The 22,663-nt window shown below is 37.8% G+C and overlaps 6 protein-coding genes across 8 annotated transcripts; 1 reads left to right on the top strand and 5 right to left on the bottom strand.

Moving 5' to 3' along the window:
• Positions 1-2,035: 2,035 nt before the first annotated feature.
• LOC120015297 lies at positions 2,036-5,360 on the top strand. The gene is made up of 6 exons (XM_038867654.1): positions 2,036-2,243; positions 2,335-2,418; positions 2,571-2,655; positions 3,837-3,925; positions 4,662-4,773; positions 5,045-5,360. The coding sequence occupies exons 1-6, from the start codon at positions 2,208-2,210 to the stop codon at positions 5,251-5,253; spliced, it is 615 nt and encodes a 204-aa protein (XP_038723582.1). The 5' UTR covers positions 2,036-2,207; the 3' UTR covers positions 5,254-5,360.
• On the bottom strand, positions 5,354-6,687 carry LOC120015296 (GDP-mannose 4,6 dehydratase 1-like). The gene has a single exon (XM_038867653.1). It carries the CDS (start codon positions 6,627-6,629, stop codon positions 5,499-5,501), a length of 1,131 nt encoding a protein of 376 aa, XP_038723581.1. The 5' UTR covers positions 6,630-6,687; the 3' UTR covers positions 5,354-5,498.
• A 1,119-nt stretch (positions 6,688-7,806) lies between these two features.
• On the bottom strand, positions 7,807-10,165 carry LOC120015185 (peptidyl-prolyl cis-trans isomerase Pin1). The gene is made up of 2 exons (XM_038867432.1): positions 9,735-10,165; positions 7,807-8,196 (listed from the first exon to the last, which is right to left on the bottom strand). The coding sequence occupies exons 1-2, from the start codon at positions 9,967-9,969 to the stop codon at positions 8,072-8,074; spliced, it is 360 nt and encodes a 119-aa protein (XP_038723360.1). The 5' UTR covers positions 9,970-10,165; the 3' UTR covers positions 7,807-8,071.
• A 442-nt stretch (positions 10,166-10,607) lies between these two features.
• On the bottom strand, positions 10,608-13,565 carry LOC120015184 (peptide methionine sulfoxide reductase A5). The gene is made up of 4 exons (XM_038867431.1): positions 13,227-13,565; positions 12,152-12,264; positions 11,919-12,063; positions 10,608-11,211 (listed from the first exon to the last, which is right to left on the bottom strand). The coding sequence occupies exons 1-4, from the start codon at positions 13,515-13,517 to the stop codon at positions 11,014-11,016; spliced, it is 747 nt and encodes a 248-aa protein (XP_038723359.1). The 5' UTR covers positions 13,518-13,565; the 3' UTR covers positions 10,608-11,013.
• A 1,934-nt stretch (positions 13,566-15,499) lies between these two features.
• Positions 15,500-18,591, bottom strand: LOC120015116 (auxin-responsive protein SAUR50-like). Its single transcript, XM_038867343.1, has 2 exons — positions 17,781-18,591; positions 15,500-16,293 (listed from the first exon to the last, which is right to left on the bottom strand). Exon 2 carries the CDS (start codon positions 16,248-16,250, stop codon positions 15,936-15,938), a length of 315 nt encoding a protein of 104 aa, XP_038723271.1. The 5' UTR covers positions 16,251-16,293; positions 17,781-18,591; the 3' UTR covers positions 15,500-15,935.
• Positions 18,592-18,772: 181 nt separating this feature from the next.
• On the bottom strand, positions 18,773-22,528 carry LOC120015115. 3 transcript variants are annotated; one of them, XM_038867339.1, is made up of 3 exons: positions 22,376-22,528; positions 19,855-20,724; positions 18,773-19,220 (listed from the first exon to the last, which is right to left on the bottom strand). In XM_038867339.1, exons 2-3 carry the CDS (start codon positions 20,712-20,714, stop codon positions 19,046-19,048), a joined length of 1,035 nt encoding a protein of 344 aa, XP_038723267.1. In that variant the 5' UTR covers positions 20,715-20,724; positions 22,376-22,528; the 3' UTR covers positions 18,773-19,045. The 3 variants fall into 3 exon arrangements, with proteins under 3 accessions (XP_038723267.1, XP_038723270.1, XP_038723269.1); XM_038867342.1 differs by having other exon boundaries at positions 22,441-22,512; XM_038867341.1 differs by having other exon boundaries at positions 22,395-22,476.
• Between the last annotated feature and the right edge of the window lie 135 nt (positions 22,529-22,663).

Here is a 22,663-nt window from a genome sequence, read left to right as displayed (position 1 = left end):
ACAAATGTTAGCATGTAAATTTGATTGCATTACATGTATTTATGGTTCAATTATGTCATTTTAGTGGATTTTTGGTGTTGGTGATATTATAGTGATACATCTCTGCAGTTGTAAATGTTTTTTCAGAACAAGCAAGAGATGTACAAACCAAGAAAATAAAACCAAGAAAGGAAAAGTAATTAGGAAGAAGAAGTATGCATATTGGTTCAATTGTATCATTTTAATGAATTTTTGGTGTTCGTGATACTATAGTGATACATCTCTACACTTGTAAATGTTTTTCCAGAACGAACAATAGAGGTAACCAAGAAAAGAAAATCAAGAAATGAAAAGTAATTAGGAAGATGAAGTATGCATACTGGTTTAATTGTATCATTTTAGTGGTTTTTTGGTGTTGGTGATACTATAATGATACCTCTACAAAAAAAGAATCATACTCCAGATCTATCAAAAAACGAAGCACAACCCAGATTGAACAACGAAGCATAGTCCAGATCTGTCAAAAACGAAGCAGAGCAACTCGACGTAGTCTAGATCGAGCAACGATGAAGAAGGCGATGAAGAGAGGAGAAACTCGGCCAAAAAGGAGAAGAAGGCAACGAATAACAAATTCAGATCGAGAACCAGAAGAAGAAGAAGGAGAGAAAGAAGGAGATAACTTTTAGTAGAGAAGAAGGAGAGAAAGAGATGACACACTAGAGTCGGATAGTTGGAGGGAGAAGAAGAAGAATAAGGGTATTGTAGGTATAAACTAAAAAAATCTTAAGTCAGATGACCAAATTACCCTTAAATTGCATTTTTTTATAATTTTTAAAATGTCCATGACCTTTTTACAATTAAGTTGTCAAAAGTGCTCTTACTGCCAATTGTCCAAATAAAAAATAAAGAGAAAATGTATCTTTACACTTTATAAATAATATATTAATATAAAAAACATGAAGAATTCATACCATTCAAATGTAGAATACTGTATCAATTTGAAAATAATAAACAAATCATTACACAATGTTCACACATAATTTCTGTAAATTTTAAAATTATAAAAAAGATTGAAATCATTTTAATTTTAATTGAAATTGGGTTTGCACTCATATGTCGTGTGCTTAGTGCTTTCTCGTGGGTCATCCTCTAATTAACGATTGAAAAATACTTGACTTGATTTGGATTTGAAGTCGTTTTTACTGGAGTCAAATTTGAGGCCCTTTTGATTTGAGGTGGATTTGATTTGTCTTTAAAGGTGTTAATTTGAACTTGATATTGTTGAGCTGTTTGACTTGATTTTATTTTGTGGAGGCATGGATTTGATTTGATATCTTAGAGTTCTTGATTTGATTCGCATAGATGTTGAGTTGATTTAGAATTTTGAAGGCGTTGATTTGATTTGACGTCTTGAAGTTGTTAACTTTATTCGTAAGCTTTTGATTTGATTTGGAGACTACCAACTTAATTCAAAAAGTTAGATGGAGATTTCCTAAAAATTTGATTTAGGACTGCAAACTTCACTTAATAGGATCAAATATTTGATTTAAAAGAGACCATAAAATTGATTTGATGAAGGCCACAAACTTGATTTGAGAGACAGCATAGATTTCTTCACTTAATAGGATCAAATATTTGATTTAAAAGAGACCATAAAATTGATTTGATGAAGGCCACAAACTTGATTTGAGAGATTGCATAGATTTCTTGTTGATTTTATTTTGAGAATGTGAAAACTTGACCTAGCGAAATAGAATAAATGTATTCTTTTATGCAGTCATTTTGGGAAAAAAAGAAAATCATATGTCATAAGTCTACTTTTTGGGCCTGGACGTGGGGTCTACATAGTTTGTGAAAGGGCCTTCGATTATTTCAATAAAAATTATTTATAAATTAAAACTTTAGTCACACTCCTATATTTATTAAAGATTTTCAATTAATTAATTTTTATAAGAGGTAATCAATTTAAATTGGAGTGTTTTTCATAAATTTAAGGGTGTGATTAAAATTATCCTTTATAAGATTCAGTTAGGCCTGGCAGGCCCATCAGTATCTGGGCTCGACTGAGCCCACGAAATCCGACTTCTCCTGCTTACATTGCACGCGCCTGCCGGGCGTTCTTCTGTGGGGCAGTGGACTAGCAGAGGCCAGAGAACGGTTGCAGACTCTCTCTGTAGCAATGATAGTCAGAGTTTGTTGAGCTCATAACCAAAATCAAAAAATACCGAATGGGCGCTTCGGAATCCATTCTATCGAGCTCACAGGTAGCTAGTTACAGTCCTCAAAATGCACGAAACTTTCCTTGATTCTGCGAAATTTCATCCTTGTTTAATTTCACTATTTATTAACGTGAAGGCACTCGCTGATGAAATCACCACCGTCTCCGAGCGAATGGAAGTGGTTGACCCGATCTTAGAAAGGCTCAAATCCCTGAAAATGGTAAGGTTAATGCATTATTGTTGTTCCTTGGGAAATGGATTCTAGGGCTTTTGGTGTTGGAATGCTCAAATATGCATTTCTATGAATCAAGGGCTTTTGCATTTACAGGGTTATCATGTTTTTTTACTGGGAAATTTGATGTTTAATTGTAGACAACGCCTATATTAACTTCACCACCCGCAGAGGGCAGTTTGACTGATATTCTGGTGAGGAAACCATCTGCTTCTTCTGCTCCTGGTAAGCTTCCTTGCTATAGTTGTTCAATTAGCTGTTTGTATCTACTTCCTGTGAGAACGTTATTTTGGGTTGGATGGGGAGTTTGCTTCTGATTCGGTGTTGTGGCATTGAAATTTTGTAGAAATGTCCAAATGTAGCTATAGAGAAAACCTCAATAAAACAAATTATCATGATTCAACCAGCATTCTAGAGTGGGCAAATGACTTTGAAAGATTTAGGTATTGATGGATATTCTCTGAATGCAGGTTGTGATGGGAAAAAACTTTTGAGAATTTTCCTCTTTCCAGGATTTGGAAGCTCATAACTTCAATATATAACGTTAAGAATGCATGTGAATCGTGTCAGAATGATCATGCCCAGTAATTTCTTCAACAAGGGATGCTTTTGTTTTTTTTTTTTTTGTGGCTGGTATTATCCCCATAAATATGCTAGAATGTCCTAGGTCATGATTTTTCCTTGGACGGATCAAATTTAAAAGGAAACTGAAGATTTTATTAGTACTTTGGTGCAAATCCCCTACCCATAACAAAATCCATTTTTAGAAAATGCCATTTCAAAGACATTCAGTAAAAGATTAGAGTTCCATCCGAGATTTGTAAACAAAAGGATGTAAATATACGGGCATGTGACTTCAGGAAAATTATTTTTGGTTTGGCTCATGGATGAGTTAAGTGCCTCTCTAGTTGTTTTGAGCATAAAGAATTTAGAATAGGTGGGAAGTTTGTCCATCCTCCAGTCATTTGGCTGGGACATTGAGATGTGCCTCCTTCCTTCTTGTACTTGTTCTGTTTTCTTCATTGTTCAATGGGGACACAGATTCCAACCCCTGCCCTAGGGAGTTTTACCACTTGAACCAGTGGTGTCAAACTCTTATACTGGTTGTGCTGAGGCTAAATATTTATTGTACTTATCAGCATCCAATGTGTTTTTGTGATTTGAGAATCTGTAGCTGAATACATTCAATTTATTCCGTTTCTCCCCATATGGAAAATATTCATAATAAGAACAACAATTTTGGATGTCAAGCAATTCTCTTCCAATTTGTGTGGTCACATCTGTGAAACTATTGTATTAAATTCTGTTATCTGTTATCTTGTTTATGCTTGTCATCACCTGCTGAGGTTGAAATATTTTGGTTGAGAGCATAATTATTCTTATTTTCTGTGTCGTGGATAAAATAGCCACTGTGAATCCAAAGATACTACTTCAGCTATTTTCAATGTACCGAGCTTGGCAGGAAGAGAAGACCCAGAAGATCAGCAAGAAACAGGTTTGCCTCAATGATCATTGCTCCACACAGTACAGTATATAGATATGATTCAAGAACCATGGTGGCATGAATAGATTGGTATTGCGGTAGATCCTAATAAATTTGTGCAAGGTCTAAACATTGTCAATGTCGATCTCGATATGGATGAAGGTTCAAGTTAAACTGATTTATATATTGAAGGCCTTCCTTACTGACATAAACATTGAACTACGATCTAGAACAAAATGTCCGTAGAACTTATATTTAACTTTAATTTTTGCTTTCTTGTAGCCCATTACAACATAGTTTGGGCACCATCTGGAAATCTAAGAAAGATGTTTATTATGGTGTTTACTGGCAGGATGTAAATTTGTTATCTGAATTGTCCATCCAATTTAATTGGATTATGAGATCCACGATAAATATCAGTACTCAAGAAATCTGGTTTCATTTGCTCTCTGCTCAAGAGCTGAAAATTTTCTTTGGCCAATGACGTGCTTGTAGTGGATATAGGATTAGACAAGCAAGTTGTGGGTAAATTAGTGCTTGCGTACCAGATTGTCCAATCTAAATCTCATTTTATGGCACTGTCATCGGGTGGGGAGAAGCTTGATTTTGAATCCTCTTTGTAGTTTGGCCTCTCTTCAAAAAAAAATGCCTTTTTTCTCCCTGATTCAGATGTGGGATTATTATTTGGTAACTTATTTTGCTCTCCTCTGTATTGCTTGGACTATGATCTGATGAAAATATATTGCAGGAAGAGATAGAAAACAAGATAGAAGTTGCAGATGCTTTGGCGGTTAAACTTCATCAGCTCCTAAATTACTCAGTCTCAGCTATGAAGACGACTTCACAACATCTATCAGAAGGTAATTACCCAGGTTCAAAAGTTACCCAGCATGGGTTTTATTGGGTAAGAGAATATCCAAGGATTATGAACTTTTGAATCATTTTTGACCTAAAATAATGGAAGATCAATGTATATAATACTGCTGGAATCCTAGTTTCCTTACCATTTTGGCTGCACTTTTGATTATCAGAGGGATTGAAGATGATATGGTACAATTATAGTCGTCTATTATTGCTGATCTTTTCAAATAAGTTGTGGACTTCAAGTAAGTTGGCTACTTGTGCCTGCAGTTCATGGATTGCAGGTGGAGATCGGCGAGCTTAAAGGGAGGTTAACCGAAGTTATCAGTAATTGTGATGCATTGCGCAAGAGAATTGCCGCAGAGGGACCAGAATCTCTCAGGTCATCTATCAAGCCATTCCAGGTTGCCGTTTCCGAGTCCCCCACATCCTCTTCTACACAAAGAGAGCTCAACAGAAAGACACCTTCTAGTGAATGAAATTAGGCCTGGGTTTACTTCCCTTCTCTTTTCCCTCCACTTCTTGTATATATAATAGTAAACATTATTCTTCAACTATTCTCATTGTTCATTGGATTATGATCAAATATGAACTTTACTGAAACTGAAATGAATGAGGTGACAGAGAAAGAAGCAACAGAACACAAGATTTCATAACAAAACACAAGAACTAGAATAATGCCGATGATCAAATACCCTCCTATGTTTCTGTAAGGCAGAGTCAATCAAGGCTGTTGATGTGCATCCAGGTACCCCGCGTCGACAAGCACTTTCTCCCTCTTAGCGAGCTCAACATCTTCATCAACCATCATCGTCACCAACTGCTTGAATCCCACTTTGGGCTTCCACCCGAGCTCCTTCCTTACCTTGCTTGAATCCCCTTTCAAATTGTCCACTTCAGCTGGCCTGAAATACCTTTTGTCGATAACCACATGGTCCTTCCAGTTCAGCCCAACATACCCAAAAGCCACCTCCAGGAACTCCTCCACAGTGTGCGACTCCTCCGTCGCCACCACGTAATCGTCCGGCTTATCCTGCTGCAGCATCATCCACATTGCCTCCACGTAATCCCCAGCGAATCCCCAATCCCTCGACGCCTGCAAATTCCCCAGAAACAGCTTGTTCTGCAGCCCAATCTTGATCCTTCCCACGGCCCTTGTAATTTTCCTCGTGACGAAATTCTCTCCCCTCCTAGGCGATTCGTGGTTGAACAAGATCCCGTTGCAGGCGTACAGCCCATAGGCCTCACGGTAGTTCACCGTGTACCAGTGCGCGGCACATTTGGACGCCGCGTAAGGAGATCGAGGGTGAAATGGAGTGGTTTCGGATTGCGGAGGAGGTGTAGATCCGAACATTTCGGAGGATCCGGCCTGGTAATACCGGACATCGTTCCTCCCAGTGGCGGCGATGTGAGATCTCACTGCCTCGAGGAGGCGGAGGGCTCCAGTGGCCACGACATCAGCTGTGTAATCGGGAATCTCGAAGGACACAGCGACGTGAGACTGGGCGGCGAGATTGTAGACCTCGTCTGGGCGAATAGTGTCGACCCACCGGCGAAGAGAGGAAGCGTCGGTGAGGTCAGCATAATGAAGCTTCATGCGAGCTTTGTGCGTATTGTGAGGGTCGATGTAGATGTGATTGATTCGCTGAGTATTGAAATTGGAGGAGCGACGGATCAGTCCGTGCACCTCGTAGCCCTTGTTGAGGAGGAATTCAGTCAAGTAAGAACCATCCTGGCCAGTTATGCCGGTGATCAGAGCCACCTTGAGTGGCTCCGGCACTTGAGCTGGAATGGCCCCGCCGTTGCTCTCCGTGGTGGCGGATCCGGATCTAGACGTATCATTCTCGGACGCCATTGATTCTGCTTGATCGATGGCTGAGCTGTGGAATTTAACAGCCCGATTTTTTTCCCGAACAAGACGCGTCTTTTGCTTGGTAAGAGTCGTTCAGTCCGGTCAATATATATACAGGAGTAAATGTATTGATTATCATATTATAGGGTATTCAAATTAATTTTATTTTTTTAACTAACAATTACCTTTTGAACATTCGACGAGGGCTTAAACTCGAATCGTCAAGTTTGTGTTTACTTAAATTTTCCATCTTACGACATGATAAGTTGGGTTAAAGCTCAACACGTGTCTACAAGGCTTTTGTAGTGGTGTCCATGGGGTAACGCGACACGGGCCATCATCCAGGGCCCCCAAATCCCTGCGATCCCATATTTTTGAAAAAAAAATACTAGACTATTAGTTAGTAGTCATAAGATATGTTAAATAAGTTAGTCATTTGTCTATTGAGAGTGATTTAGCGGAAAAAATTGATGACACCAACATAATCAGTGATTTTGCATCTAAAAATGCTATAAGATTCACATCTTTAAGTAATATATGAGCATCTAAATTTTTCTCAAGAGAATCCATTTTTTAAAGTTTGTCCGAAGTCCCTCAAAAACTCGGGTACGCCACTGATATTGCTTATAGTGAGAATCAAAGTCGATACCTCCCAAATTCATACACTTTGAACCCATAAAAATTCACCAACTTATTACCACCCAAGTGGTTTTATTTTTGCTCCTTTTAAGGATGCATGCATTATGATGAGGCATTAAATCTTCATTTAATTTTTTTATTTTAGGGTTTGGTTTAGGACTTAAGATGTGATAAAAGCACTAAAAATCAAGTTAGGGCAACCGTTATACAAAATGAGCATTGAAAGTAGTGGAAAGTTAACAACGACAAAAAAAAAAGAACGTGTTTTTTGTACTTGTCGGTGGGTGGATCTGGTTCCCATTTCTGGACACATTTTTGAAGGGCCCAACCTGCAATACCTTTGCGTTTGTGTGCCGAGAGAGCTAGATTGGGCTTTCTGTTCGAACAACTTACAGTCTTCCTTCTCGGCCCAAAGACCTGCTATGCTTTACAATTTACATAACATACTCGTATGTTGGTTTTCAACTCAAAAAGCCCAAAATGTCCTATTTACTGTCGTCATACCATCACGGGCATCATCCATAAAAATTCACAAACCACAAACCACAAACCACAAACTAACAATGTCCTATTATCATAAGTTTCATAGCAATGTAAATAAAGCACAAACATCATATCAGTCTTGATGCCTCAAACACAATCAATGAGCCAATACCGCTGCACATTATAGGGTTATCACCAGATTAATCTGCAGCATATGACTAGAGGCTCATTTTATCCAGAGTATCAATGACTCAATACTCAAATATGTTTGCTTCACACAAAATAAAATTTGCCAAATAAGACGAATGCATCTCCTTTCCGCTTCAACCAGTCCTCAATATGATGTGGGCGCCACTATCAGTATCCACAATGTCACTTATCTCACCAACTTTCAGATCATATGTAGCATCTTCGAAAGGCTTTTGCATTTGTCCCCGACCAAATGGACCTGAAACATTATTTGAATACAACTCTGTTAAGACCAGTTGATGTCACCAGCACACTACGACCATTTTTTTCCTTAGCTAAGCACTATGACCAATACATCGTTCATATTGACATCATCAAAATTTTGATTTATGTAGTAGTGGTAAAGGAGTTCGAAGGCAACTCATATTAAGATATACATGGCCACAGTATAAGAAGACGGGGACCAAAAACTGGCCGAGATTTACTAGTATGAAACACATAGACAAACTTCAGAGACCACAGCAAGGAGAACAAAAAAGAAAGACAAAAAAGTAAATCTATATCAGAATAAAACAAAATTCTCAGGGTAATCAAACATTGTTTTATGGTAAGACAAGGATATCAAGAATGCAAGATGTAAACCAATCACTAGCCATGTACACTGAGACTATTCCATAAAGAGAAGAAAAACAAGCTGAATAGCATATTAAAAACAACATAAGATTAAGAAAACCATTACACCTGGTAACATATATAGCATTCAGGACTGTGGTCAATTTAACCAATGGTAGAATGATCCTTCAATGAATACCTAAAGGTTCAGTACTGTGGTCTAGGAAAGCATCATACTACATCTTCTATATTAGCATATCTGACGTGTGCACTTACATTGGACCAATGAAGACTTCTCCAGGAAATTTTGATTTGTCGTAAAAAAGCAATTCAATGGAAGCATCAAGTTGCCTTCAAATGAATCACAACAGCTCCCAGGATGAATCACTGGTCCAGATAAGTTCAAGGCAAGAGCCCGCAATCCAAAGTAATAAAAGTATCTACGATAACAGAATGATAAATGGAGATGCCAAAAAAGCTCAAGCACCTACCATCTCATGACACCAGCCTACTAATGTTCAATCCATCGTTCATGCAAGATAGATGAGAACACTATCCTTGATGGATAGAGCTAGTGTCCTGTAAATCAAATTTGCAGTATCACGGCACTTTTTATGCCACAAGTTAACCATGGAGTATTGACAGACATGGTGCATAGTGCATAGGCAGACTAGATTCAGGTATTAATTTCACTAATCCTATAAATATTTGTTCAGAGAATGGCTGTCTCAGCAAGAATCTAAAATTAACTTCCCTGTAACTCTGCTATGCCAAACTGTGAGTAAAGACAGATACAAAAATCTCCATGAATACAACTGTCCGGTAGCACTACAAATTTCAGTAGATAATTTCTAACTATAAAATCCATTCATACTTCAGTTGAATAATCAGTCGAGGAAAATGATACACAGTGAATAAAAAATCAGATATCTGGAAAAGCAAGTCAGTCAATACGAAATTTTGAATCAAAAATTAATAATCTGAAACTTAAAATGAAAGTCCGAAAACAAAACCCTAATATCAGATCCCAAACATCTCCAAACACGAAACCTAACAAGAACTCTGGGAGAACCAAGCACAATTAGATTCGTTAATCAACAACTGATATATCTAGATTCCACGCATCGAACAAAATTAGAAAGCTATTATACAACGAAAAGAAGGATATGGAAAATATGAACTAACCAAGATCGCCGCCACGCTTAGCAGAGCTACAGTCCGAGAATCGGGAGGCGATGTCCTCGAACTTAACCTTGCCAGAAACGATGTCATCACGGAAGGCTTTGAGCTGAGAGACGGCGCTCTCTCTGGTGGTGTTTTTGATGACACGGCCTTCTGGATCCTTCCAAGATGCCTTCCTGCGAGAGCCCTCGTGCTTTATGAGGATGTGAGAAGCCCTCACTTGATTAGCCGACGCCATTTTCGATTTCTTCTCGCTCCTCTCTCTTCCTCTCTCTCTTGTTTTCGCTGCTTCTGATGCCGCTAACTTCGCTGCCGTTCGATCTGCTGATGAGATCGAAGAAGGTTTTTTTCTCTTCCGATCGGACTCTATCTTTGCTAGCTGACAGAGGGATTACTGGGAGAGGGAAAGGGCTCCTTTTTCACTGGAGAATCTAGATGCGGTGTGAAAAATGTGTATGCTACAGCCGTTCCTATACTCATACAGTCCGTCTCCACTCGTGAACGTACACGTGTCCAGGAAAGGCCATATGGAGCCAATGGAGGTCAAGATTCTGTAAAAATAACCATACGAATCATTAATTGTTCCACTGAACGATATCATAAAAACATGTCTTTTGAATGTCCGATATTAATCTAAACATAAACCTAATGATCCGCACGCACAAAAATTTATCTCATATTCACATGTCTATATGATAGGTTGAATCAAAACTCATCTATCTTTCGGACATTAAATATGAGTATAAACTCAAACCTAATGGTTCGCACGCACAAAAATTTCTCACATATCAACATGATAAGTTAGATCAAAACTACAAAATTGCAAACACACCATGACAAATTTTTTTACAGTTTAAACCCTTTGTGTATAGATGGTTAGCCCAAGTACTAGATTGTTGATTCACATCTATCCCAAACAAACTATATAATGATAACAAGATATCCGCATCAAACCCCATAGCTTACCCATTTTCCGAGTAGAATAGATCATATAAATCAAAATAACAAGAAAAATTTTAGTATGAAATACTAGACTCCATATAAATGTACAAAAAGTCCCTATTTAAGACCCTGAATGTGATCTTTTCTATGCTGCAACAGTACAAAGGCCAGTAGCAAATTCAGGGCATCTAAACCCTAAAACTGAATCAATGAAATGTCGGGTTGCGATTCTTTTTCCGTAGCTTGTAAATTATCAAAGGCCTCAAGTAAACAAGCAGATGGCATGGATGGAGCCTGTAAGGAGAACCAGTTTGATCTAAAATTCCACTCTGAAGGCAAGTTACATCTCTCTCAAAACAGGCCAACCTCTTTTTATAATGTCATTGATCTTGGCATCAATCTGCCTTTGCATCCTAGGAGGGCAAAGATCTGCAGCATAGCCATTTAGTTTTGCTGCCAGTGTTGACCTCTCCAGCTCCTCTTCAGCCAAGTTTCCCATCAACTGGAGAAGAAGTGAACTCCGCTTTAGCTCAAATTTCTGCAGATTTCAAGAAATGGAAAGTCGCTTATTCATTCATGGAAGATAGTTACTGCAGTCTCTATGTTTAAAACAGCCAAGAAGTTGATTATAAATGAATGAGACAAGGTTAGGATGTTTTCCCATATCATAATCTTTATCAAAAGCCTTACCCATGTTTTCAAACTATCAAAAAATGGTACCAAAAAAGATAGAATAATAACACACATGTTTACTATATATAGAAGACAAATATCACACCAAGAATTGTGGAAAAAAAAATTGACATCACTTCTAATGATCCATTGCTTGTCCGAGATGAGACTGAATAAATTCTTCCAAGCTCATGTGCACACTCTCTTACCAATAACTAGAGATATCTGATACTGCAATTCAGAAAGTTCAGAGTCATTTCGATGGCAATCTTATATGTTCTTGCCATTTGTTTTTCACATTTACCTTTAATCTTATAGCTCTAAGCTACTTACAGGTTAACTATCAAAGGTAACGTTACAGTCTATCCAAGCTGCTGTCTGTGGTTCAAATACATTCGAATTTCCTCAAGTAAATTTCTGTTTGGGAGAACAGGATTCCAGAAAAAAAGGTGTGCAACTTAAACATTAACAATTATTTCACAAGAACAAGCTCAAATGCAGACAAACTCAGAAATATGTAGTGGTAGTAGTAGTGCCAAAGTAATTGTAATAATGATGTTACAAAATCCAAACCTGATGTTCAGGTTCTGCAGTGTAAAATGCTCCTAGTGGTAGAATCTGAGTTGTCACAATGTTACTCCTGGATTTCATTTGCTCTCTCTCTTTGCTCACAGCAGCTAGGCTAGATTCTTCAGTTCCATTTGTAAAAATAATTGACCTGCATCGCATGCAATAGTTTTGTGGGTAAGCAAAGGATCCAACATAAGGTAAGACACTGAGTGTCTGGTCGTCGTCTAGAAAATCACCTGTACTGATTACCCACATCAGGACCTTGTCCAAAGACTTGCCTAGAATCATGACTAGACCAGAAAACGTCCAAAAGTTTCCTGAAACTAATTAGTTGAGGATCATATTCAACCTACATGGCATTCAGATAGGGATTGATTATTGATTACAATAACGAAATCAGATTAAGAAAAAAAAACTCATAACAAAAGGCATAACTCAAAGATGTTACTAATGACCAAATAAATCAGGTCTCCGGATAAAAGAACCAAACGCCAACAGTGTAAGCTGGCCAAGAGAAATAAACTATTTTTACTTCGTAGGGCGGGTACACTTAACAATGAAAGCATATGCCATTAAATCTAATGAAAGACAAAGCTTCTTAGAAGCTATCACTTCCTATCTATCAGCATAAGACTGGACCTGAAGCGAAATAGAATTATCTAATGGGATCTGAAAATTGAGAAAGTTGTTCTATATTCTTACACTTCAATCAATGACCCATAACACCTTCAACTTCAACGAGGTACTACTAAGCATTAAATCGAAATTTCTTCAATTGGACATAACCTAGACTAAGAATATGCAAGTACACAAAACAGAGGATCCAGTCACAAAAATGCAAAAGTAGCTTCTCAAAAATCCAAGAGCCGTCAGTCACAGCATAAACTCTAGGCACCATTATTCCTGCAGCCAACAACATGATCCCTTTTCACTAACAGATATCAGGACGTCAGCATAACCAGAATGAACTGCATTTGACTTCAACTGAACAACATCATCTATGAACAGTTTTTATCAGGAATTCGCTACTTCACATTAAAATTCCACTTCAAGGCCAAGCAATTCAAAAAAGTTTCTATCAACTGGTTTCCGAAGCATGAATACATCCAGCACAACCCCTCATTCCACATTCAATCATTAATAACCATCTATTGTACAATAATCACCAATGCAAACAAATTAGCATTCAAAATAAAACAAATTTCAAGTGATCCCATCAATAATTCAATTAACAAACTAATTATAGAAGGGAGAGAAAAAAAAGAAAAGAAATACGCATCCAATAGCTAAATAAGGAGCCTCACGGCAGACCTTTACGGACTCGGCATGATCGCCAAGGCTTCTGTATTCCGGATTAAACTTGGATCCACCGGCATAACCGGCTGTTACCCTAACGACGCCGTCCAAGCAACCAAACACAGCCTCCGATCTCCAGAAGCTACCTAGGGCGAAAACCGCTGTTTTGAGGGGCGTGTCCGACGGGTACTTAACGGTAGTCGATACCCGATCCGGTAACCGAATACAAAGTCCTCGATCAGTCACCGAAACAAGTAACACGAGGAGAAGAAGATGAGGAAGAGAGAGGTTGATTCGCTGAATCATCGCTTGTTTACCTCGACGAATATCAACCGAGCGGTATCATATTAATGAAGACGTAAAAATAGCTCATTTTTATTGTTCTTTAATATACATCCACGTAAAGACTACTGCTCAAAGATGGGCCGTTCATACATGGGCCTGAGCAGGCCCAAGTGAGGCTCGGTCCATATTTTTTTCCACGTACAAAAAGATGGACCGAGCTGCACTTGGGCTTGCGCCTGTCTTAACATAGTTCTCTCAAAAGAGCTGCAAAAACCCGGCCCATTTCGCAAAAAAGAAGTTTATTTATATATGGATAATACTTGAGACCCTAAAAAGTGACCTCAAAAGACCCCATTTAATGTGTAGTGTTGGATGTGAAGTGGGCTCTACAAATGTGTTTTTAATCAATAATTATTTTAATGCCACATAGATTTGAAGACTTTTGAGGGTCATATTTTGGGGGTTTCTAGCATTGTCCTTTGTATATTATGGATGCGTTTTAAAAAAGTGTATTTTCTAAATTCGAATCTATTAATTTGCAACTAGACATAATTTTTAGATAAATATATCAAAGTAGTTTGTATATTGTGGATGCAATTTTTACGTTCAAGGTATTACTCACTCTGTGGTATCTCTACATACATTTTTACCCTCTCTTTCATTGATTTATTTCATAAAAATATCTCCTATCCTCTATTTGAACTCATGAACTCGTATGAACGGCTTTTGTTTTTATGTAGTAGTAGATTAGAATGACATGTAATTGAGGGCAATTACCAAACTCCTCACATGCATGCATGGATTTGAGTCCAAATGAACAAGGATTCATGTATTAAAGCAAATCTTCTTCAAGTTCACATTGAGGACGTACAAATCAAACATGTGAAGAACAACCAAGCAAAAAGCAAGCCATATTAATGTCACCAGACAAGCAGCTTAAAGAAGGCTCAAGCACAGAATACAGCTTCACTTGCAGGAGACATTTTTGATATTTTTCTTCTCAAATTTGGCAACTTGTGAAAGATTCAAAACTGACTGCCTTTGTGTGCCACAGCCACAGAAATAAAAGGACCCAATTATAAGTTTCTAACCAACCTTTTGTAAAGAAATCTTTTAAATGTCGACCCACAAATACAGGTACGGAACCCTTAAGATTGGTGGATCCAACATGTCTCTCCCTACATATCATCTTGGCAAAACCCTTAACTTATTTGAGAGAATGTCACGAGCCCTAAACAAAGAGACTTGTACCAAAGAATATTGCGAAGGTTGGATGATACTTCACAATCTCTGAACTTAAGGTTTAGGGATTTAGGGGTCAACAATTTCTCAACCGAGGTGGTCAAGACATATATTTGAATTTAATGTACCTAAATTCGAACCCCCACTCCCGTTTTGCTACCAATAAAAAAGTTGGGATTGAGATTATTCTACAGGTATATTCTAATTAAGATGGAGAAATTTTTCTAAGAACTAAAGATTTCTATTGACTGATGACAACCAAGTTCTGCAAAATATTTTATTTTCAAAATGTTATAAATAATATGGAAGGCGTCCTCAAGTTTCCATTATTCAAAAAAAAAAAAAAGAAGTTTCCATTATTGAATAAATATTAAGTTTGATTTTCATCTACTTAATTGGAAGGAATAATATAAAGAAACAGGAAGTCAAAAAATAAATATTAAATTTCAATTTCCTTCTAATCATAATAAAATTCAATTTCGGTTTATCAATAATGCAACTTAATTTCTAGTTGTGCTTACGCAAGATTGTTAATTGAAAGGATTAGAGACAAGAAATTAGGTGTCTCCTCATCAATCAACTGGAGAAATGAGTCCCCACTTGCATGTGCACCAAATGTACAAGTATGAGTGAGTTTTTTTTTTTTTTTTTTTTAATATTGTGGGAACCTCTCCAAGCATAGTCCTTTGAACCCATCCTAACGGAATAAATCCCTAGACTCATACATCGTATTCTCAAAAGTTTCTCTACAGAAAATCAATGTACCTCACTATAACCTAAGACTCGTGAGTTTGAACCAACTTAGCCAACCCTCGGAGTTAAGCACGAGTGAGTTGATTAAGCACGTCTATGTAGTATTCACACCAATTCATGGAAACACATTATTAATTCTGATTAAAGTTCTTCATTACAACTTAGGCATCACTAGTTTGTGTCCAAGACTACAGCATACAAGCAAAAGCAAGAGTTTTTCTTTCACTTATGTCCCAAGGACCAAACTAGCACTGCTGCTAGCTAATGCTAGGAAAAGAACCTCCATGAAAATAAAGCAATGTACATATACAATTATACAAACAACCAACACCATCTTTTCTTTTTTTGGTGTTGGGGTTAAGGGTGAATGATCAAATCTAGTTAATTAACTAGAGGTGTTTTGAAGAATATCAAAGAGTCTGTCAGATATAATGGTATCTTGCTTCATCTGATCGTCGCTGTTAGAGAGCGAAAAACGACTTCTTGACAAGGGATAGTAAGACCCATGTCAGGATTAAACCCAAACTCCTCTTCTGCACTTTGAAGTAGAGTCTGGAACTCTGGATGATTCAACCAAGAGATTGGGATAATGTATCTGCTTCTGTTCTCTCCGACGTAGACGACAAAGTGACCTTTCGGTACATCGTCTGGAAGCTGTTCGTATCCTTGCTTCTTCCCGAAACTTGAACATCTTTTCAGAATCTGCTTCAGAGCTGCTGTTTGAGGAAGTCCTTTGTTTGATGACTTCTTGATGGCCATATCTTAAAAGTATTTCTTCTTGAGAAATAGTTTGGATGTGGTTCTGGTGGGGAAGGATTGATGGAGCTAGAAGCATTTATAAGAAGAGAGAGGAACAAAGACATGTGGGATGTTTAACTGTGGACAAGGGCATGCATGCAGACTGCAGAGGTCTTAAAGCCAATGGGGGATTTACCCTAACTTGTTGCCCTTCACTAGGACATCATGGGGGCCATTCTTCTTTCTCTTTCAAGTCCTTGTTCCACCATATTTGTCCATAGTCATATACAGCCTATTCTATCATTTCTAAGGTCAAGTCTTTCCAAACAAATTAAAGAACAGGATACAAATACAAAAATAAAAACATAGTCCGAGGGTGGGTTGATAAGTTGATTTATCTTATCATATTCTGGTATGATACTAGACACATTTCTAAACACATTTCCAGAAAGTTTTTTTTTATTGGCCTGTGCATTAAGCAAAATCTCAACCTTAATTGGATTTGGAATTACCACTATTGCTATATGCCTAAACAATTTAATTTCCACAACATTCACTTAACCAAATATGTCAACTCTGGATCATATATCATAGGTGCTGGACCGATGGCAGGCCTAAGGAGTTTATCCTTTAGTCCCCACCTTATCCCCTACTAAACAATGCCCTAAAGCCATGAATGAATGAGGGGAAATATATTTAGAAACAAGTGTGAGAGTTGAGGAAACTAGTAAGTAGTAACCCATCATACTGTCTATCACAAAATTTCCAAGGAGAACCAAAGCTTGTTCCATTAAAAGCAGTTGGACCACCAAGAAGTTGCCAATATGAATAATGCCTAAAATCTGATATTGGTTTCTAGCTGCTAGTCATTTGGGATCCTGTCAAGGACCAGAAATCTGGTAGTTTTCTTACCAATGGACCACAAGGCACAAATCAAGCTAATTACTGATATCCATCCATATAATTTTGTCGTTCTATCTCGAAGAAACGTGCTCATTCTTCTAGCTAAATGTTTGAGCTCTAGTCACTGCATCTACACTCAAAACCATCAAACTTTCCCCCAAATACAAGGCCACAAAAAACCCCTTAAAGACAGAAAACTTGGCTGGGCTTGAAATTCACTGTGAAACCCTTTGTGTCAAAGACAAACAGGGCAGACATCCACTGAAGCAGCAAACATCAAAGGCTTGTATTATTGGACTTTCCTAAGAGAATATAAATGTCCTCTGTTCAACCATGGACAAAGTAGAATTGTCTGAACTCTGAACCACAGTTTCAAGTTACGATGTCGTATATTATCCAGCTATATTTCATTCCCATCATTGCATTTGCAATGAAGAATTGGGGGGAAAAGGATCCAAACATTGGGTTTTTTGGTGCTTCAGTTGGCTATCAAGAAATTTATTCCTAACACGCAATCATCAAGAGAGATGCTAGAAGAGATATAAGCAGACATTTATTCCTCCTAAAATGGAGCACCACTAGTTATCTCAAATGCTTTTGTAAGAATGACACAACTTACTACCCATGTTCTGAGGTCAATAGAGCTACCTTTAAAGCCCATATGGGCAGCCAATCTGTCTTCCCTGCTCCCCTTTCGTTTTCTTTCATATTCCATGGCACCCAACCACCTGCACAAAAGACAGCAAACAGAACTCCTATTATTAAGATATATCACCAAACACCGAAGCTTGGAACTACTTCCAAGTCATCCCATAGCAATAGCTCATCTGACTAAGACACTATCAACAAGGGGGTAAGCTCTTAAAGGCAACTTCCCATGTTCAGTGAATGAAAACGAAAACACAGATGTATATTATTCAAAGGATAAGCCATCATTGTCAATAAGAGGCAGAGACCATAATAGGTAATCATGAAATAGCATTCTTCTTCAGAAGATGGTGACCAAATCCAAATGATTTAACCATGTGAAGGCCATGTTGCATGGTCTTCAAAACACCCTATAGAGACAAATTGGGAAGACAATGCAACGATGTCTCAATAGCATACAAATTCAGCTCATCAAATGCAGCCATCAGGAACTGTTAAGGGGGAGTTCTTCCGTGGGCTTTTTCCTGTCGAACTCAATGAAATATCAGCCGTCTCTCTTTCTTTGGATTAGAATAGCTTTTTCTTTCTAACATAATTGTCATTGGCAGGGAGTGGAGAAAGCTCACACAATCAGGTATACATCTAGGTTGTCAATTTCCATTATAGGTGCATGTAAGAGTTCAGGAAAAGTGAGGAAACTAATTACCGCAAACAAAATCTACGCTAACCAATATGAAGTATGTTTTAATCACATTCTACTAGAAGAAGGTTCAAGTTCAACCTAGTTTCTCATAATTCATAAGATTTTTTTACTCTGGCTGAGGAATTGGGTATCACAAGGAAGCCCAATGTTTCCCGGGGACGGGTAATCAAAATATATCACAGAACAAGTACAAGACCCTATAAATGGTTAAAGGATGATGTCCTCTGATATGGAGAAGCTACATCAAAGACTGCGGAGAAAAAAATGTTTATGCTTGAGAATCAAAACATTACGACAAACAGATGTGAAACTGCATTATAACAACACAATTACAACCATCAATGCTATCTGGGTTCAAATTTCCTGACAGCATAAACAGTACTATAAATAAAACATGGGGATTGAGATCTTCAAATACATTTTCGAATAACGTATCTGAAACGACTGGCAGAATCCAGCATTCTCCGATTACCCATACGCCCTCTGGCATACTGTCAAATTGTATGAAGAAAACAGCTGCCATCCAATGCAGAACAATGGCAGAATACAATACGCCCAATGGTTAGATATTTGAAGCATTCAACGCCATCACCTTGCATTGTTCATTCATAGCTAGAAGCTGGGCTTCTTTTTTATCAAGAAGAGAACTTAACCTCACGTTCTCTTCCATAAGCTTCTGAACTTCTGCCTCTTTCTGCATCTTCTCACCCTCCAATTGAGTTGTCTTTGCAACTAGCCTGCAACACAACTTTTAGGTGACTGACCAAAAAAAAATTCCAAAAGAAAAGTATTTCGTGTAAGGGACAAAACAACATTGAACCTGGAAAAAAACATGCAATGAGATTCTGGGGTAAGAGGCCCCCTAATGAGTATAATAATTGAAACCAACCCAATTGACATCCCTAATTGCCACAGTGGACTATTCAACTGGAAGAGGAATTTCCCAGATCAAATCCACTTGGCATAATAAGCAGCGCAGCTAAGAACACGGCACCCACCACCAAAACACATATCGACAGCTACCAACCACAAGTTCTGACAGCAATTTCAGAAAAAGGAGGATGGACATTTGAGAACTAAAAACTAAAAACTGAAAAAAAAGAAATCCGTGTTGAAATCATATAATTCATATTGTTAAAACTTAAATGTGAGTTATCAGGCAATAGGGAAATTCTGTGAAGCAGACAGCTACAAACCTGGAGAACAATATGAAGTAGGGAAAGAAAAAATGAGCAGAAGCATCAGGCCCAATAGAGTTAAAAGTCCTTTTTTTTCGCTGTTGAAAAAGGAACTAACACCCAATAGAAATTAAACTCTTAAAGTAATCAAGCAACTTCAATTGAAACTTTAGATATGTCCAACTATACTGACCGTTCACAGAGCTTCTCAATAGTTTGAAATTGCTTCTCCGATGATAAGAGAGTTTCCCTTACACTTATGAGACTGCTTACATAGGATTTCAATGACTCAAAGTCACTCCTCACCCGACAAAGCTCCTGTTCATTTTCTGCAGCTCGTTGCCTCTGTCTGGATGTTTCTTCTACCAAATCCTCAACCTTCTGGCGCATTTCATTCAAAATGCTATTTGTTCCCAGGGCAAACCTTTCCATTTCATCTAATTTCAAAGACATGCCATCAATTTGTACGGACTTCTTTCTGATTTCTTCCTGTCCTAAAATTACTTTTTCCTTTTCATTTGCAGTTTCAGATTCTGCCATTACAACCCTCTTAACAAGAACTTCCATTACATCAGTGACCATCTGAACAGACTTAAGTATTTCACCAATATAAGCTCCATCCTGCTCATCCAAGGAGCCATGGAGCTTACTAATTTTAGTCCACGTTTCTTCATCAGGACTATCAAATGAAGAAAGATCAACATTCCTTGACCAATCAGATAAAGGAGTCCCATTTCTATCAACAAGCCCAACCCCTTCTAACTCTTTGATGCCACATGATGTCTGGGCCAAATGGGGAACAGCCATGATTCTTGCTTTTGATCGCAAGTATGTCAATAATGTTGCAGTAGTTTTTACTCTTTGCCAAAGAAGGTCTAACTCTTTCTTTGCATCTTCTTCAGAACTCTGTATACAAGCCTTTACCTCCATAAGCTTTGCTTGTAAAACATCAACTTGGGACTGGCGCCACTCCATCTCCTGTTTCCAAACTTCATGAGTTTTGCTCAGCTGAGACTTCAAACTTGACAAGTCAACATTTTCCTCTGTTGCCATGCCCTTTCCTCTGCAGGATATAACATGAATGAGTACTTCAAGTTCTAAACCAGCATAAAGGTTATATCCAAAGCATGAGCTGACCCATGCAAATAACACCCATATAAATTCATGGGCATAGGTATCCTCACTAGATAACTAAACCTAGTCAAGAGAGTCCAAAGGGATAGTTGGAGACAAATTCTTGCCTGGACCAGAACATCTGTTCTTCTATTTAGCTAAAATTCCAAAGTCTATCTCATAAAGCTCATGGGAATTCATTAACAGAAGGATGTGACTAGCTAATTAGACGAAGTAGGGCGCACCCAAGGAGATTAAATGTTATCAACACAGAATCAACCACTGTCCAATTAGGTTAACGCCTGCGTACATCCTACCTGTCCCTGACCCCGTTCATTGTGGGAGCCTTGTGCACGAGAGCCGTTTACCTTTTAGAATCAACTATTGTCCACTTAGCTGGAATTCCAAGGCTTATCTTGTAAACTCATTTATTTTCAAGGGCACAAAAAATCTTCACAAGCTAACTGAACATAGTAAAGAAGGTCCAAAAGGACAGTAGAAAAACACATTCAGAGAGGCTCCTATTCCCTTCTCTCCTTTTTGGGTATAAAATAATTTTCAAAAAATCTCAAAAAAGAAAAAGAAAAGAAAGTATGTAAGATTTTGATCCTTAGATCATGTATTCACCTATTCGATCTTTAAAAAACATATTACACACTTTGCATCAAACAGTTTAGAGCCATTCAGTTTTTTCATCCATTTTCTTTAATGAATTTGGTTTTTTTACTCAACACAAAATACAACATTAGGTTCAAAACTATTGATACTTATCATTTATTATTTTTGGGAATTTTTAAAAAATATTGATGTCAAAAAAAAGGAAAAGGAACCCCTCCAAATCCATAGCACATTTTACCGAAGCAGAAATATGATCTCTTCCAATAAACTAAAGCTCCTACACTCACTAACGCCATTCAAGCAATCCATAAAAGAAATCATGATTTAGCATAGACCAAGCGAAACTATACAACTTTCATAGTCTAGCATTCACCTGCATCAATATTTACACACTGTCCGCTTAGTCTGGCCATCTATAATTGTTTACAACCACATTACTAAGGAGGAAGTTGCTTGTTTTACATTATTCTTTAAAACAAACAGAAGTAGGTGAAATATGCAATTCCAAACTCAACCCAAGTCTAAAATCTTAGAGCTACCTAGAAATCCAAGGAGAAATACAATATAAACATGATAAATGCGTTTACTAGAAACACCTACAGAATCTCTTTGACTTCCAAGGGACACCATTTTGGCCACTATCATAGAAATATTAAAACAAAAATATTTATGTCCAGCACAGCTAATACATGATATTTGCAACCACAATCGTTCGAAAAACTTACAACCGATATAAGATTCTGGATCATCTTAAACTACATATACCACTACCAAAAAAAAAGCCACTATCGCGATCATGAAACTCAATTAGAAGATCGCACCTAATACACCTAAAAATTCCTGGTTAGCTTTAAGAATCCCTAAATGAACCCTAATCTTCGTCAATCATTCAGTAACACCACGCTAAATGCACCATTTTCCTAATCAAACCCTTAACGAAACAAAAATTACACTACAATTAGAAAAAAAAATAAAGGACAAACCAAACGCGTTGGCGGAGAACTTGAGCTCGCCAGACAAAGCAAGAGGAATTGATCGAGAGAGAGACCTAACGCTCTGATTGGAAGGGAAGGCAGGAGAAAGGAAAGGGCAAAGAGGTTTTGATTGAATGCAACTTACTATAAAATAGGAAAGGTCTTTCTGTTGAGTTCAAGACGACACGTGTCAAATAAAATGGATGATTGGCCATCTCAGCCTGCACCGGTAGCAGAAGTGATAGAGATCCCAGTAAAAAGTATCTCAGTTATCCCAATAGTTGATGTGTCATTCTC

This window comes from Tripterygium wilfordii, chromosome 14 (genome assembly GCF_013401445.1).
Source record: "Tripterygium wilfordii isolate XIE 37 chromosome 14, ASM1340144v1, whole genome shotgun sequence".
NCBI classification, from domain to species: domain Eukaryota; kingdom Viridiplantae; phylum Streptophyta; class Magnoliopsida; order Celastrales; family Celastraceae; genus Tripterygium; species Tripterygium wilfordii.
The sequence above is the reverse complement of the archived record's forward strand: the minus strand, read 5'-3'. Positions and strand labels throughout refer to the sequence as shown.

Excerpts from the sequence above, each read along its gene's own strand:
- LOC120015297 (XM_038867654.1), top strand. The coding sequence starts at position 2,208 with ATGGGCGCTTCGGAATCCATTCTATCGAGCTCACAG. Across the intron at positions 2,656-3,836 it reads ATCTGCTTCTTCTGCTCCTG|CCACTGTGAATCCAAAGATA; the intron begins GTAAGCTTCCTT and ends TGGATAAAATAG. Across the intron at positions 3,926-4,661 it reads AGAAGATCAGCAAGAAACAG|GAAGAGATAGAAAACAAGAT; the intron begins GTTTGCCTCAAT and ends AATATATTGCAG.
- LOC120015296 (XM_038867653.1), bottom strand. The coding sequence starts at position 6,629 with ATGGCGTCCGAGAATGATACGTCTAGATCCGGATCCGCCACCACGGAG.
- LOC120015185 (XM_038867432.1), bottom strand. The coding sequence starts at position 9,969 with ATGGCGTCGGCTAATCAAGTGAGGGCTTCTCACATCCTCATAAAGCAC. Across the intron at positions 8,197-9,734 it reads TAAGCGTGGCGGCGATCTTG|GTCCATTTGGTCGGGGACAA; the intron begins GTTAGTTCATAT and ends ATAATGTTTCAG.
- LOC120015184 (XM_038867431.1), bottom strand. The coding sequence starts at position 13,517 with ATGATTCAGCGAATCAACCTCTCTCTTCCTCATCTTCTTCTCCTCGTG. Across the intron at positions 12,265-13,226 it reads ATCATGCCGAGTCCGTAAAG|GTTGAATATGATCCTCAACT; the intron begins GTCTGCCGTGAG and ends AATGCCATGTAG. Across the intron at positions 11,212-11,918 it reads CTGCAGAACCTGAACATCAG|AAATTTGAGCTAAAGCGGAG; the intron begins GTTTGGATTTTG and ends TGAAATCTGCAG.
- LOC120015116 (XM_038867343.1), bottom strand. The coding sequence starts at position 16,250 with ATGGCCATCAAGAAGTCATCAAACAAAGGACTTCCTCAAACAGCAGCT.
- LOC120015115 (XM_038867339.1), bottom strand. The coding sequence starts at position 20,714 with ATGGCAACAGAGGAAAATGTTGACTTGTCAAGTTTGAAGTCTCAGCTG. Across the intron at positions 19,221-19,854 it reads ATTGAGAAGCTCTGTGAACG|GCTAGTTGCAAAGACAACTC; the intron begins GTCAGTATAGTT and ends GTTGTGTTGCAG.